This window comes from Scyliorhinus canicula, chromosome 14 (assembly GCF_902713615.1).
Source record: "Scyliorhinus canicula chromosome 14, sScyCan1.1, whole genome shotgun sequence".
NCBI classification, from domain to species: Eukaryota; Metazoa; Chordata; class Chondrichthyes; order Carcharhiniformes; family Scyliorhinidae; genus Scyliorhinus; species Scyliorhinus canicula.
This window is the reverse complement of record NC_052159.1, coordinates 85,811,894-85,828,283: the sequence shown is the minus strand read 5'-3', so window position 1 is coordinate 85,828,283 and position 16,390 is coordinate 85,811,894. Positions and strand designations below refer to the sequence as shown.

The 16,390-nt window shown below is 42.6% G+C and overlaps 1 protein-coding gene and 1 non-coding gene across 6 annotated transcripts in view; one reads left to right on the top strand and one right to left on the bottom strand.

Moving 5' to 3' along the window:
* Positions 1 to 1,588: 1,588 nt before the first annotated feature.
* Positions 1,589 to 16,390, bottom strand: part of tmem135 (transmembrane protein 135) — a 517,411-nt gene continuing 502,609 nt past the window's right edge. For all 5 annotated transcript variants that reach the window (XM_038819168.1, XM_038819171.1, XM_038819169.1 and 2 more), the window contains 3 exons: positions 12,622 to 12,720; positions 10,445 to 10,512; positions 1,589 to 4,076 (listed from right to left, as the gene is read on the bottom strand). In XM_038819168.1, the coding sequence (XP_038675096.1) occupies positions 3,947 to 4,076; positions 10,445 to 10,512; positions 12,622 to 12,720 (297 nt within the window). In that variant the 3' untranslated portion in view covers positions 1,589 to 3,946. The remainder of the gene's footprint in view (positions 4,077 to 10,444; positions 10,513 to 12,621; positions 12,721 to 16,390) is intronic.
* On the top strand, positions 15,002 to 15,074 carry trnar-ccu. The gene has a single exon. It is a non-coding gene; the product is annotated as a tRNA-Arg (tRNA).

The window sequence follows — 16,390 nt, the reverse complement described above, 5'->3', positions numbered from 1 at the left end:
AGCTGAATATTTTAAAATAAAATAAAGTTATTCTTTGCTTCTTGTTTTGCTACCACCAGCAATTGGGAACTTCATAAAAGAGACCACTTGAACAACATTGTTACCCCAATCATTGCCACCAAAAAAAATCATTAAAAAAACAAGCAGGAAGGGTAGCACGGTGGCGCAGTGGTTAGCACTGCTACTTCACGACGCCGAGGTCCCAGGTTCGAATCCCAGCTCTGGGTCACTGTCCGTGTGGAGTTTGCACATTCTCCCTTGTTTGCGTAGGTTTTGCCCCCAAGATGTGCAGGGTAGGTGGATTGGCCACACTAAATTGCCCCTGAATTTGAAAAAATTAATTGGTTACTCTAAATTATTTTTAAAAAACAAGCAGGACAATTTTGGAATTCCAGCAGCAGAGATAATTGGCTATTTCTTCATATTTGAAGTAGCACATCATGTTTCTTCATGTATATTAAATTTTCTTTAACCTAGATGGATCAAAATCCTGGTAGTGGCGATTTGAGTTTCAAAGTACCTTGTACTTGGTAAATTTAAGGCAGTATTTAAATACTTGCTATTGGCTAGAAAAAGATACAAGGAGATTGGTACATTATATGTTTCGAAAGGCAATTGAGAAGGTAGTTCAACAAGAAGCACTATGGGGGAAAATGCACAATATTATAAATGTCCATATACTCTTCAGCATATTTTATAGAAAATTACTGAACAACTATTTCTATTTTCCGTGCCTGTGAATAATAATTCGGTAACAAAGGATCAAAGTACAAACCTTGTGCTTGATCATGACACACAATAGAGAGCATGTCTACATAATTTCCATCATTTACTGGAACTTTAAAACAAATTTACGTGCACTTGTCGGGGTGGAAGTCCATCACAGTCCTTCATTTCCAACTGAAATCCAACTGGTAGCTCTTCTGCAATATTGGATCATTATTGGATCATTATAGATAATCTTGTTGCATATTACATTTGTTAAAATGTGAGTTTGAAGAAGGTATTCTTAATGGCTTTGGGTTACGATCACCAACCAAAACAAAACATTTGCATTTATATTGTACCTCTCGTGACCACTGCACATCTCAAAGCACTTTCGAGCCCATGGAGTACTTTTTGAAAGGTAGTCACTGTTACAGAAAATGCAGCACCCAATTTGCACTCGGCAAACTCCAATAAACAGCAATGTGATAATGACCAGATAATCTGTTTCTTGTGATGTTGATTGAGGGGTAACTATTGGTCAGTACACCAGAGATAACTCTTCTTTGCTCTTCTTTGAAATAGTGCATGGGATCTTTTACAGGCAGGCAGGCAGATAGGTCTCGCTTTAATGTCTGATGCAAAAGGTGACACCTCATTGGGTGCAGAACACCCTCGGTACTGCACTGGATTGCCAACCTTGACCAATGTGAACATATTTTGAGTCAGAACCACTGCTTACATAAATTTCTAAACTGCATTTGCTATATGAACTACCTGTTATATTCCTCCCAAAAAAATTCTGATAAATAAAAACTGACAATATACTGACAGTGATACTATCTTTTTTCATTTCTATAAGTAAAAATATACATGGTCTCACTGATGTTTTATTAGTATTTTAATTGATAAAATTAAAGGATATTTATATTACTTTACAAACTTGTTCAGATGCAGTCTTAAATTTATCACGTGATTTACATGTTTTGAGTTTTCTATTTTTTCTTACAAAAATGAACGCAATTACATGGCATAACCTTCTTCAGATTTGCTTTGTCACTCTGCAGTGAAGACATTTTATACAAACCATTGGAGGTGCCTGTTGATAGCAGAAGGGGTTCATGTCTTTTGTTTTCTTTTGTTTGAATTTCAAACTTAAGTTTTCTAGGCAGAGGTTTAAGGCAGTATGGACAAATGGAGTGGTAACAAAAGCAACAAACTGTGCTCTTTGCACTGATAAGCCATACATAAATAGGTACAAACTGCCCTTTAGCCCTTTGTAGCTCAATACATATAGACCAATGCAATAAACTAATTTTTCACAAAAGACATGAATACCGTTTAAAGTTTGACATGTTGCTGAATCGATTCTTCCACGATAATTTTCCAGTATATATTCGGGTAAATCCCAATGTTTCCAATGCATTGGAAGAATTTGAATACCCTCAGATTTGATCAAAAGTACCAAAGCAATTCACATCATATTGTGTGATAACTCCTTCTTTATGAGGTAATTAACACCTGTAAATATACTCATTAACTAGACACATGCCATTATTTGATGGAATACAAGTCACAGCTTTTGTCAATGTCAACCACTTGTGCTGGGAAATAATAGCCCCTCCCATTCTATTTTCACCCACCACTGGAACTGATGAAGATGGTCCAACTGAACAGCTTAGGTCATAGTTAGGAGATCTCAAGATTAAGCCTGCAACCACAGCAGCTTCAATAATCAGCTTATAGGTAAAGTTGCCATAGACCCAGATGACCATAGGCTGCTTTCCCCTTTGAGGGGGGGAGAGCGGACTGGTGGTGATTAAACCTGAGGATCACCACACCTCAGGCGAGGGGCAAGGTCGAGGGGCTGAATAACCTCAGCCGATATGGGAATTGAACCCGTGTTGTGGACTAGCCTACTGAGCTAATCCGGCCCCCAGGCTTGGGCTTGGGTGTGGGAATCAGCAAATATGGATCTATGAAACCACTATTTCCAATTTACAGCACATGTAACATATTAGAGCAATTCCTGTCATTGTCTGTATATCACTTCTCAAACATCTTTTTAAAAAATTCTAAAACAGATCAATTTACACATCAGCTGTAGAAATAAGATGTTCTTACAGATTCAACACATATGCTTTCTTCTGCAAATAAAAATAATTTTACACTGTTATGGACTATGCCCAAAAATGACATTTTTAATCTTTTCCAGTGTGGAATAAAACAGATTTAGTTGGTAAATAGTTGATTTTATTATATATTTCAATTTTTGGAATTTCAATTTCTGCACTATATCCCTTTTGAACAAACCACTGTTGGCAATTGTTCCATTCTCAGAAACAAACGTTCTTCAGCACTCAAAGAGTTGGTATAACCTAACTGTACTAATAACCTCGAGGATCAATTTCGAAAAGAAATTTCCAACTTAACAGCTTTTTTTTTTATAAATTCCTGTGACAAAAAGGATTTTACCTGAAATACACTTGTTATTGCATTTACAAGCAAAATTATTCGCCTCTATAATATATCAGAGAATGAAAATTTCCATTTAGTTTAAAGAGAACAGAAATTAGTATTAAGACTTTCATTAAGTTATCAGTATGGATAGAAATTTGCAGTAAATAGGTCACTTAACAGAAATGAAAAGGGCTTTATTGATCAAAAGTGATAGAGCTATTTGATGGTAAAAACAATGTTTCTTCAGCAGTGCAAGTGGATGGTCTAATTTAAATAATGTAACTTATTTCCCATCAAATTCTGTTTATTTCATTGGTTTGTTATCCATTGGCTATGAGGAATGAAACCATAACCATAGACTACATCAAACATAGTAAATTTCTCAAACAAATTCATCAGCATCAATTTAATTAAATGGGCGAGCTCCTGCTAAAAAGCAGTTGGCATAAATGCGATTTGTGGTAACCTGAATTTATATGTATCACATTTAAAATAACTAGCAAACAATTGTAACAAAACCTGGATCAAACAATTAACAGAAGCTACTGAAGTTCCAAAAGCAAAAAGTACTTACTTAAAGCATTCACATTTCTTTTAATAATAGAAGATGGGCTCAATTAGATAGCCCTTCTTTTAAGGAAAACAGTAAGAATATGGACTATTGACCATTTTTTTTTAGGGTGAAATGCCGGAATTACTGACTCTTGCTAAACCTGTCATAAGAACCTGAACCACTCCACTCCACTGAATGTTTATTCTGGCCAGTCAAACCAGTAGCTAGTCAGGAATGGAGCCCAAGTTCCGGTTTTACAAGAGTATATCTTGGGTCCAGTCTTGGTATGAATCCTTTGAAGTCTCTAGAGGCTTGTGTGCCAAAAACATCCAGCACTCTTCTGTTCATCAGAGCAAACCTGGGTGAAACAAAATGATACAGATGAATACTGAAAAATCTTAGTAGCTGAAGAGATATTTGAGCTGTTTGTCACTAATCTACCTCATTTATATTGTTGGCAAATCACGTACTGATTTTCGTTTTGTTGTTCATTTAGTCCAGTTGATCTCCTGTGATGTTTCACACTGGAAGTCAAGACCTGGTGCAGTATTCAAGTCAAGAAAGATTAGTGGAGAGAGATAAAGGAACCAAGGTGGGGAAAGGGAAGAAAGTGAAGGGAAAATGGGGTGGGAGGGGTGATGGGTTTGGGTGGAAAGTAGGGAATGGGAGAAATGAGATGTGGATGGCATGGGGGGGGCAAGGGAAGGGGAAAGTAGGGAGGGGGAAGAAAGGAGGCTGAGAAAGAGGAGGGGGGCTGAGGCAGCAGGCAATAATTAAGCTGGGAGTTTTCAAATGTAGGCTGGGAGGCAGGTTGAAGGCCTGCAAAATACCTCGACAGCAGAGCAACTCTGAGTTCGCAAAAAAGAGGTTACACCATTGTGGAAATCAGGCTATTGGAGAAACCAGTCGTACAGGTCAGACAGAGCAAACATAATACAGCCTGATGTTCTCCCAAAGTAAGCAACTGGTTGAGGGGACAGGGAGGTGCTGTTGGCTAACTGAAAAAGAGTGCACAATTGAAACCCAAGGATTGACGGCAAGAACAGTTGGAAGTTTCCCACAAAGGAAGTTTAAGGTAACTTATATGTGGACAAAACTTTGCAGAATTAATTTAAATTTACAATTTTTTCCCAAAGTATTTAATAACTGTATCAAAATGTGATCGCTGGAGGTTTCGAATCTTAGACTGTTCTATGGCACCACCTGGTGGCCAGAGGCTTTAGTTGTGTGCAGACTCAATGAAATATCAGCTACTCCTTTCAGAAGCACATTGGTGTTACTGCTGTTGGAATTACTAACTGTAGCCAACACACCAATATCGCAAAACTTCCCCCCTTCACAGTCAGGCCGACTGGTTGTGGGTAAATATAATGGGGAAATATATAAACATAGTGAACATACAGGATGTCACTACATTAATGATAGAAATTTCATTGCATATATTGATAAATACAAAAATAAATTTCAGAAACAAAGAATACCATAAAAGTGAAGATTATATTTAACATTACAGGAATGAACTATAAAGACTGGTGGTGAAGTGTGAGAGACATTGCCTTTCATTTCCAGGGTTTTGGGTTCTAAATCCAGTCGAGGCTGCCAGGATGAAACTCTCGTTGGACTGCTAGTTGTTGGATCCCAAAGTGAAATAGATTTGTGCAGTTTAAATTCCGTTCCTTGTAGGCTTGGTCCTTAACATCAAACCAGCACTAGTTTGCGATGTCAGCCAGACAAACCTAAGGATGGTTGGTGTGAGCAATGGAAAATATATCCTTGGTGTATATATCTTTACTGTCATATTTAATAGTGAGGCGAGCTTCCTTCCGCATATCGACATCATCACTAAGGCCGCCTATTTCCAGCTCTGTAGATCACCTGACTCTGACCTGACTCAGCTTATCTTCTGCTGAAGCCCTCATCCATGTCTGATCTGACTATTCCAAAGTTCTAGTTCAAATTTCTGCAAACTGGAGGTCATTCAAAACGCTGCAGACAGTGTCCTAACTCGCATTGCATCCAGTTCATTAATCATCTCCTCAGTGCTTGCTGACCGACACTGGCTCTCTGTTAAACAATTGCCAAACTCTGTAATCTTCTCCAGCCTTACAGCCACACACTATATCCCTGCAACACCCCCATCCCCCACAGTGTCTGAACTTTACCAATTTGGACCTTCTGACCATCATCAATTTTAATAATTTTGTATTGGCTGCCATGCCTTCAGCTGCCTGAGCCCCAAGCTCTGAAATTCCCTCCCTACACCTCCCCAGCACTCTTTTCTTTTAATTAAAAAAATAAATAAATATAGAGTACCCAATTCAACTTTTTTTTCAATTGAGGGGCAACTTAGTGTGGCCAATTCACCCACTCTGCACATCTTTTGGGTTGTGGGGGCACAAACACGGGGAGAATGTGCAAACTCCACACGAACAGTGACCCAGAGCCGGGATCGAACCTGGGACCTTGGTGCCGTGAGGCAACAGGGCTAACCCACTGCGCCACCGTGCTGCCCTCCCCAGCCCTCTTTAGGGAAGATAGTGGTGTATTGGTATTATCTGTGGACTAGTATTCCAAATAACTAGGCTAATTCTCTGTGGGGGGCATGGGGTCATATCCCACCATGGTAACTGGTGACATTTAAATTCAAATCTGGAGCTGAAAGCCAGTCTCAGTAATAGTAACCATGAAACTTACATCGATTGATGTAAAAGAAACCCAGGGAAGGAAATCTGCCATAACAGGATTTTCTTTTTATTTGTGGCCTATAACATCTGTAGTTCCTGAAGGAACTCAGAAAACTACCGATAAACCCGAGAGAACCATCATCCAATATACCAGTATTTGATGTTTCTATTCAATTTGCACTGAGAGCAATATACCTGTGAAAAGGTAGAAGAAAAAGAAAAAAAACTTTATTTTTATGGTGCCTCTCAAAGCACTTTACAGCAAAGGGCGTTTTTTGTAGTCACGGTTGTAATATAGGAAACAACCACAAGACATCCTGTGAGGGAGTGCTGATTCCCTTCTCCCTGGCACCACCAGGAAACCACCCCCTCCACAAACCACTCAGTCAGAACAGGATAAGAACCATCACAATGCTCACCAGATGAAGCAAAGAAGACAAAAAGAACCCCTAAGGAGGGAACGCCCAGACTAACTCAGAGCAACCTTCCTCCCCAACAACCAACCATGGCTGTTGGTCCCATCAGATCCAATAATATACATCACGTTCCAATAGGTCAAGAGAGGAGTAAAGAGGGAGACCCAATTGGCAGGAGAGAGAAAAAAACCAAACACCGAGGAAGGGTTAGAAGAAACCTCATCCTTTCCAGGAAGCCTGCCTCGGCCATTATAGGATAAAGCATAGATTTTAAAATTCAATAACATAAATAAATCCAATAGGAAAGAAAACAAAAGAGATTAGCTTTAACTGGGGAGCTATCCTTAATCTCACTGAGGACGAACTAGCCCTACCAAACCCAACCCTCCCCCACTCACCCCGCCCTGGCTCCACTCATCCTCCCCAAAAGGAGTAAAATTGTGCATAAATCACACTTCTCAGAATTGACTCAATCTAATTTTTCTAGAAAAGGATAATCAATGACATCGTGCCTACATTTAGCACTCCTCTGCACTGACAAAATGACAGCAACAATATTCACCAACATTATCCAAAGGGCCAGGCCAGCCGGGTACTGGACAGCCTTCTTCGAGGCCATGTCCAAAGTGGTGGGGATGAGGGTGGAGCCATGCCCGAAAGTGGCAGTCTTCGGGGTATCAGATTAGCCAGATCTATTCCTGGGGAGGAGGGCGGAAGCCCTTGCCTTTGCCACCCTGATCGTCCACCGTAGAATCCTGCTTGGCTGGCGGTCAGCAGCACCGCCCAAAGCTGCAGACTGGCTGTCCGACCTCTTGGAATTTCTCCAAATGGAGAAAATTAAATTCGCCATCCGTGGGTATCAGAAGGTGGCTTCACAAAACATGGAAGCCATTCACCCGGCTATCACCCAGGGACAAAGAAAACGTAGCCAAGACACAAAAGGAAAGAGGGCGAGGGCCCAGGGAAACAAGAAAGCGAAACCGAACCCAGCGGGAGAGATGAAGGCAGCAGGGAAGGAGGGGGGGGGGGGGGGGGGGGGGGGAGGTGCAACAACAGAGGAGAACCAGGAGGGAGAAAAGAGAGGGGAACACAAGATGGAAAGAAAACACATTGGACCACAATGGCCACAATGAACGCAACAAGGAGGAAAGAAAACAAAAGAACAAATAGAAGAAACAATCTAAAGTCTAAACTCATGTAAATAACGAACACCGACTCAAACGTAAATAACACCCTTGCAAAAGTCTCATCATCTTGTGTATAATTATACCGTGCTATGTATTCTTTTTTAAATTTAGAGTGCCCAATTATTTTTTTTCCAATTAAGGGGCAATTTAGCGTGGCCAATCCACCTAACCTGCATATCTTTGGGTTGCGGGGGTGAAACCCACGCAGACACGGGGAGAATGTGCAAACTCCACACGGGCAGCGATCCTGGGCCGGGAAGCGAACCCGGGTCCCCAGCGCCGTAGTCCCAGTGCTAACCACTGCGCCACGTGCCGCCCTTACTGTACTATGTATAACAAACACCCAATAAAAACATTTGTTTTTCAAGAAACAATTATCCAAAGGGAGTAATGTCCAGGATAACAGAAGAATTGTAGGGCAAACAACAGGATAAAGACATCTTCCATCTCGCACAAGAAGGCAAAGGATAAAGCCGAATCAACAAGCACTCTTCAGGATCTCTCAAGGATTTCAAATTTCAACGGTTGAAGCATGAGACCCAATCACTTTCACCATGCCGTCACACCAATGCCCAGGTGGTCCGCAGCCTAGGCCCCGGTCAGGGGGAATGACTCGACCAGCTTGGCAACCTCCAAACCCCCCCCCCCATTCATCGAGGATTGATAAATACAGGTCCAGTGATTGGCGGGCCCAGCCAACCCTGGCCTCAAAGACAGGTTACATTGTGCTCCATCAAATCTGGTACACCCAGCCTCCAAATCCAGATGACCAAAGTACGGTAGCCAATTTTCAAACTCAACCGGGAAGCTGCCTTCCACCTCTCGCTTGGGGCCAGGATCAGGGGCACACACTGCCTGCCCCATCTCCCAAACCCGTCAGGATAGATGACACACCATGCAGCAACATCTTGACAACACAGAGGCGGGCCCTCATCAAGGAAAGTGCTCTTTCGATAACAAGAACCTTCTCCTGCATCTCCACCACACTCTTGAAAGAAACCCACGATTGTTCGAAGTGAGCTCTGATGACCTGCACCGCCGAGCCAAGATTTCAGCTAAGACAACATTTTCGATGGCAGCCATCATCCAGGTGCACACAGCACTGCCAAGGCGAGAGTCTGCTCAGCAGCAACAGTGCTACTACAAGCTGGGCCCCACCCCAGCCAGCTCCGACCGCCAGTATAAACTAGGATATTAACTTTTCATCTTGGCCCTTCCTTGCAAAAAAACAATCAGGAGCTTCCAGGAACATAGCACAAGCCATGTAACCAAAAACGACAAATATGAAATGAGCACCAGGATTAAGTTCCGGATTAAAAGATGAGCAGCACTAGAGCTAGCAAAACCGTGACGCTCCCGCCCTCACAACATGTGACCCTCCCGCCCTCACAACATGTGACCCTCCACAAACACACTTCTATTCAGTCGTCAATTCAAAGAGAGATAATAATTTAGTAGCCTCTTTAGCTTGGCAAGCAAACTGTGAATCCCAATACGATTCTGTGACATTTGAAAGTCAGCCAAGCATTCATAATGACATAAGAGCCATCAGGAAATATAAATAAAGAACTCTATTGAAACCATGGAACAGGTGATCCTGCTTTTATCCTAACTTCCACCAGATGGCTGTCATAATATACATCCAGGTATATGATGGAGTGCAGACAGGCAGTGATTGACACACAGGATGACCAGTGAGCACACCGAACACAGCAGCCAATCACTAGACAGGACACGACCACTATAAAGAGGGCACCAGTTTTCCCGCTCTCTCGGGATCCAGCCTCTGAGACAGTCAGAGCTCGTGAGCAGCACCTAGTACAAACACCATGTGGTAGTCAGATAGTCTGGTCAGGTTAGCCTCAGGTCTCCAGTCAAGTCAGCATAGTGTCAACCCACAGTTAAGCATGTATTATAGTTAGTTGTTCAACAAAATCGTGTTGCATTTCTTCAAGTGTTGGAAGCCTGTCTCTCACATCAAGCCTGCATCAAACGCAGTCCACGTAGACCCAGCTTACCCAACACATCAATGGCCTATCAATTAAAGCAGTCCAACAGATGTTTTTTTTTCAACTTTCATTGAAACATTAGCCTATTTTTCCTCAAGCTTAAAAAGCAGAGGGTTTTTTAAAAACTTAAGATCATGACACTTAGACAAACCTGATCCATCCTTCAAGAGTGCATATTTCCCATCAATTCTTAATTGACGGTTAAGGCCCTTGGAACAGCCAAAATAGGGTCTGTTTCAATTCAGCATAACGTTCAAATGGCCTGGCTAAGTTCAAGTTTCCCGTCTATGTATCTCACATCCCAGCCACTTCTAGCTGTTGGCAAAAATTTCCGCGTCCAGGATCCATCTGACATTTTTAACGTCGATAGAGTCGACCCAACTCTGCAAAAGCCCTTCCCTAAGTAGGTGAAGTTAACTGAGGCACTTACCTTCCCTTTGTAAGCCGCAGTAGAAACTTCCAGTAAGAAGGCCGTAAGTTCTGTACTTCCATCACAGCCTAAAAGTGATGAGGAAAGTTAATCATAAATTTTAAATGAAATGCAATTGGATCTGAATAACAGGGAGCATTTCAGTGAACTACGTTTTGTGTTGATTTAATTGCATGCAAAAGTTTTTCAGACGTACATTTTGTTTTCTAAGTTAACCATTTAATATCTCACATTTTGTTGGACATGATAAGGGAACCATTCAGTCAGATGACCAAAGTTTTGTCAAAGTGGTAGGTTTCAAGGAGTACAGTATGTCGTAATTTTAAGTTGCCCTGTTTCAAGTCTTTAACATTGCACAGTTAATGGGACTGGAATTTAGGCTTAGTGTTGGGAGTTTTGCTTTGGGTCCAATGAAGGGCCACTGAGGATATTTTATAGTGGCTGCTTCCACTCCCCAACACTCCCTCTGACCGATCCACCCTGTTGCTGCCAAACCTCCTCTCATGAACCTGTCATCTTGCATCTTCTCCAGCTTGCAGCTTACTTATACAATCTTACAACTCGAAGTTGCTCTCTGTTTGAAGTTGCTTCCCATGCTCATCTACAAAGCCCTTGTCATCAACGAAGGTTGGGAGAAGGAAGGGGTGAATCAGAGGATCAGCGGATCAACGGGTCAGAGGCTCGGAGACGAGGAGGATTGGCGACTAGGAGGGCTGGCGACTCAAGAGGGTCAGTGAGTCAGTGGCTTAGTGGACAACTAATCAGCGAGACAGATATGTGGCAAGCCGGAGTGAGCAGAATCAGCAGTGACTAGCAAGGTTGGGAGTAGGGGATAAATAGAAAGAATTAGCATACTTATTTTATATTCTTAAAAGTCATTGTATTTTTAAAGTTATTTTGTTTATGAATATAACAATCTAGCAATGTAAAGTATTTCAACTTGCAGGGTGTGGTGCTTTAATATTTGTACTTAACAAAATTGGTCCTATAAAACCTAACAATAATTTTGTCTTTGTTTGTAATGGGAAAACTTGATTTGCTTAACATTGTTCAACTAAAAGTTGCACTTTTCAGGAACACAACTACAATGTCAAGTGAGGAATTACTGTATCTTCAAGGAAGAAAGCAAGGTAGCAAGGGAGAGAGATGTAGGCAGGGAATTGCAGGGCTCCAGTCAGAGACATTTGAAGGCATGATCACCACTAGTGGAGTGATTAAAATGAGCAATACTCATGCTGACAGAATTAGCTCAATGCAGAAAGCTCACATGGTGTGGGTTGAAGGAGATTAGAGAGATAGAGAGGGGAGAGGCAACGGAGAAATATGAAAGAACCAAAATACACCAGTGAGCAGAGGGGTGATAGGTAAATGGGACTTGGTGTGAGTTAGGATATATGTAGCAGAGTTTTGGATGAGCTCAAGTTTATAAAGAATGGAATGACGGAGACCAGTCAGGTGTGAATTGGAATAGTCAAGTCTAGAGGGAACAAAGAACTTGGGATTCTGGTGAAGGGTCATCATGACCTGAAACATGAACATTGTTTCTCTCCATATATGCTGTTTGACCTGAGTATTGCCAGCATTTTCTGCTTTCATTTCAGATTTTCAGCATCTGCAGCCTTTGTTTTTGCATTAATGAGCATTTCAGCAGCTGATGAGAAGAGGCAGGGTCGAAGTCAAGCAATATTACAAGGCAAAAATAGGCAGTTTTATTGAAGACACTATATATGGTTGGAAGCTCTCCGCAGCATCAAATACGACACAAAGGTTGCTAAAAGTCTGATTTAGTCTCAGACAGTTGCCAGCTAGAGGATATCAATCACTAGGGAACTATATCGAGTTTGCTGCGAGATTATTAATAGAAAATTGGACTGCACCAAAACCGAGCTTTTGCAAAATACGCCACTGCTTATAAAAAGGGAAACAAATCAAAACACCTTTCTTTTGCGGACGAGTGGTGAGAGGAGAAATTAGTGCTGCTTCAATTAACCTCCCTCCTGTCTGTACAAACCGAATCATAAACAATTACTGTAATTGAGCAAATGCTCAGAAAGCAGATTTCTAGAATCAGCCTCTGAAATATACTTTTATCTATGGTTTTAGAGCATTTGCACAAATATTTAAAAGGCACTGAGATGGAGTTTCTGAAGAAATCTGTCACACCATTTGGTACTTACAGCTTGAAAACATACGGCTGTGGAAATCGCATAGATGATGGTGTCTGCATGTGCAATGTAAGGACATTTTCCTGCTTCAATGCCTTTGAAATACATGGTCTGCCAGCAAAAAACAAATTCAAATTATTTACAGAAGTAATATGACCACCATCATTTTAATTATAATACTGGAATTTGCAGCATCCTAACAACTATAAAAACAATCCAATATCTTCCATATTTTTAAAACTCATCACAAACCACTTATGTACAAACCACCAAAAGAGAGCACTCTGCTAGCTTTCGGACAGCAAGGGCAGCATGGTGATGCAGTGGTTAGCACTGCTGCGTCACAAAGCCGAGGACCTGGGTTTGATCGCGGCCCCAGCCCCGGCTCACTCTCCGTGTCAGGTTTGCACATTCTCCCAGTGTCTGCTTGGGTCTCACCCCACAACCCAAAAAGATGTGCAGGGTAGGTGGATTGGCCAAGCTAAATTGCCCCTTAATTGAAAAACATTTTAATTGGAATTTTGTTTTAAAAAGCTTACAGACAGTAGAACTCAGACTTTTCAGCACCTGACCGATTGGTGGGACTCGGTTCGATTAGTTGGCTGGAGTCCAGTGACTTGGCCAAAAGCCGTATTCTGCTCAGTACCAGGCAGTGATTGGGTCCCGCCTGAGTGGTATGATTTTCAGAGACCAGGTAAAAGACAGTTGGAGTCCTGGACACTCAGAGGAAAGGACCTTCTCTCTTTTTCTCTTGTTTTTCTCCAGAAAAGCTACTGTAAAGCTGCTGTATTTGCTGCATATTTAATTATAGTTATCGTTATTAATAAATGTAATTGTGTTTAAATTTACAAACCTGGTGACTGTGGTTATTGGACAGCTAAGGGCCAAAGACTCTGGGAGTTTTTCTAAGAATTATTTATTAATTTCAGCTGTGTTGCGATTCTAGGTAAGTGGGGCTGGAATTGACCGCGTACTGGCCCAGGGGGTCGTAACAGTATGTTTCGACTTATCTTAGTATTCCTTTCTAATTTGATTGTTCATTTTCTAATGCAACTGCATTCACCAGAAGTTGACCAAGCTGTTGAAGGAGGTTCTTGGGGACCTGAGGCCTATAAAGTTAGTACCATGCTGGTAGACCCAGCAAATTCCCCAAAAAACCCCAGAACTGAGCAGACGGACAGTTCCTGCTCACAATCTCATGCAGGTCACTGTGCCCATCATTTTGTTTTCTTCTTCTGGCTTTGTAACTGTTAATCTGGAGATTAACATCTTACCCGGGCAGGTAAGTGATGTAAAGACCTTTCAAATTGTGGGAGGAAAGTAATTAAATCTAATTGATTAACTAGATAGTTGAGTATCTAAACCTCAAGGAAGAGATTGGTATTTAGCATTTATTTTTACAATAAAAATCTAGCGTAGGGCCATAGAGTTAATTGTAACTCAATCTAACAATAATTCAAGTGTTTATTTTAAATTAATTAACTCATGCTTAAATGTCACTCAGCGGGGTGCAGTGCTCCAACTGTGTGATGTGGCAGATCTGTGACGCTTCCAGCGTTCCGGTCGACTACATCTGCAGGAAGTGTAACCAATGGCAGCTCCTCACAGACCACATGATTCGGTTGCAGCAGCAGTTGGATGCACTTGGGAACATGCAGGTGGCAGAAAGCGTCATAGATAGCAGTTATAGAGATGTGGTCACACCCAAGGTGCAAGCAGACAGATGGGTGACCGCGAGAAAGGGCAGGCAGTCAGTGCAGGAATCCTCTGTGGCTGTCCCCCTCTCTAACAGGTATACCATTTTGGATACTGTTGAAGGGGATAGACTATCAGTGGAAAACAACAGCAGCCAGAACAGAGGCACCACAACTGGTCTGTTGCACAGCAGGGGAGTGCAAAGTGCAGGAGAGCGATACTTATAGGAGATTCTATAGCAAGGGGCACAGATAGGCGCTTCTGTGGAAGTGAAAGAGACTCCAGGATGGTGTGTTGCTTCCCTGGTGCCAGGGTCAAGGATATCTCTGAACGAACACAGGGCACCCTGAAGGGGGAGGGTGAACAGCCAGAGGTCGTATACACATAGATACTAACGCCATAGGCAGGAACAGTGATGAGGTCCTGTAAAAGGAGTTCAGGGAGTTGGGCAGCAAGCTAAGAAGCAGGACCTCTAGGGTTGCAATCTCAGGATTACTCCCTGTGCTACGTGCCAGTGAGGCTAGAAATAGGAGGATAGTGCAGCTAAACACGTGGCTAAACCAGTGGTGTAGGAGGGAGGGTTTCAGGTTTCTGGACCATTGGGATCTCTTCCGGGGCAGGTGCGACTTGTACAAGAAGGACGGGTTGCATCTAAACTAGAGGGGCACCAATATCCAGCACCAAACACCAAGCACCAGCCCGGCGAGCTCAGTCGGTAGAGCATGGGACTCCTAATCCCAGGGTCGTAGGTTCGAGCCCCACGTTGGGCGCACTCATATAAGGGCAGCACGGTAGCATTGTGGATAGCACAATGGCTTCACAGCTCCAGGGTCCCAGGTTCGATTCCGGCTTGGGTCACTGTCTGTGCGGAGTCTGCACATCCTCCCCGTGTGTGCATGGGTTTCCTCCGGTTTCCTCCCACAGTCCAAAGATGTGCAGGTTAGGTGGATTGGCCATGATAAATTGCCTTAAGTGTCCAAAATTGCCCTTAGTGTTGGGTGGGGTTCCTGGGTTATTGGGATAGGTTGGAGGTGTTGAACTTGGGTAGGGTGCTCTTTCCAAGAGCCGGTGCAGACTCGATGGGCCAAATGGCCTCCTTCTGCACTGTAAATTCTATGATCTATGATCCTGGCTGGGAGGTTTGCGAGTGTCACTCGGGAGGATTTAAACTAATGTGGCAGGGGGGGTGGGAACCAAAGCGTTAGCTTAGAAGGTGTCATAACTGAAGGGGAAATAGAGAACAAAAATAATAGAACATCACCCTCAGGCAGAGCAAAAAAGGTGACAAGTGTGAAAGGGGAGTGGGTCAATGCAGGATTGAGGGTATTGTACCTTAATGCGCGCAGTATACGGAACAAGGTAAATGAGCTTGTTGCGCACATTGAAATTGGCCGGTACGACGGTGTGGGCATCATAGAGATGTGGCTGCAAGGGGATCAGGGCTGGGATCTAAATATACAAGGATATGTGTCCTATCGAAAGGGCAGGCAGATGGGCAAATGGGGCGGTGCTGCATCGTTAGTAAGGAATGAAATTAAATCGATAGGAAGGAGCGATATAGAATCAGAAGGCATAGAATCTCTGTGAGTAGAGTTCAGGAATCGCAATTGTAAAAAGACTCTGATAGGAGTTATGCACAGGCCCCCGAGCAGTGGTCAGGATGTGGGGCAGAAAATAAATCAGGAGATCGAGAAAGCATGTGAAAAAGGCAACATCACAATAATCATGGACGACTTCAATACGCACGTGGACTGGGAAAATCAGGTTGGTAGTGGATCCCAAGAAAAGTAATTTGTGGAATGTTTAAGAGGTGGGTTTTTGGAGCAGCTTGTGGTAGAGCCCACTAGGGAACATGCAATTCTGGAGTTGGTGATGTGTAATGAAGCAGACTTGATTAGGGATCTTAGGGTGAAGGAATCCTTAGAGAGCAGTGACCACAATATGATAGCATTTACCCTGCAGTTTGAGAGGGAGAAGCTGGAGTCAGATGTAACGGTATTACAATTAAATAAGGGTAACTACAAAGACATGAGGGAGGAGCTGGCCAGAGTTGATTGGAAAAGGAGACTAGCAGGGAAGACAGTGG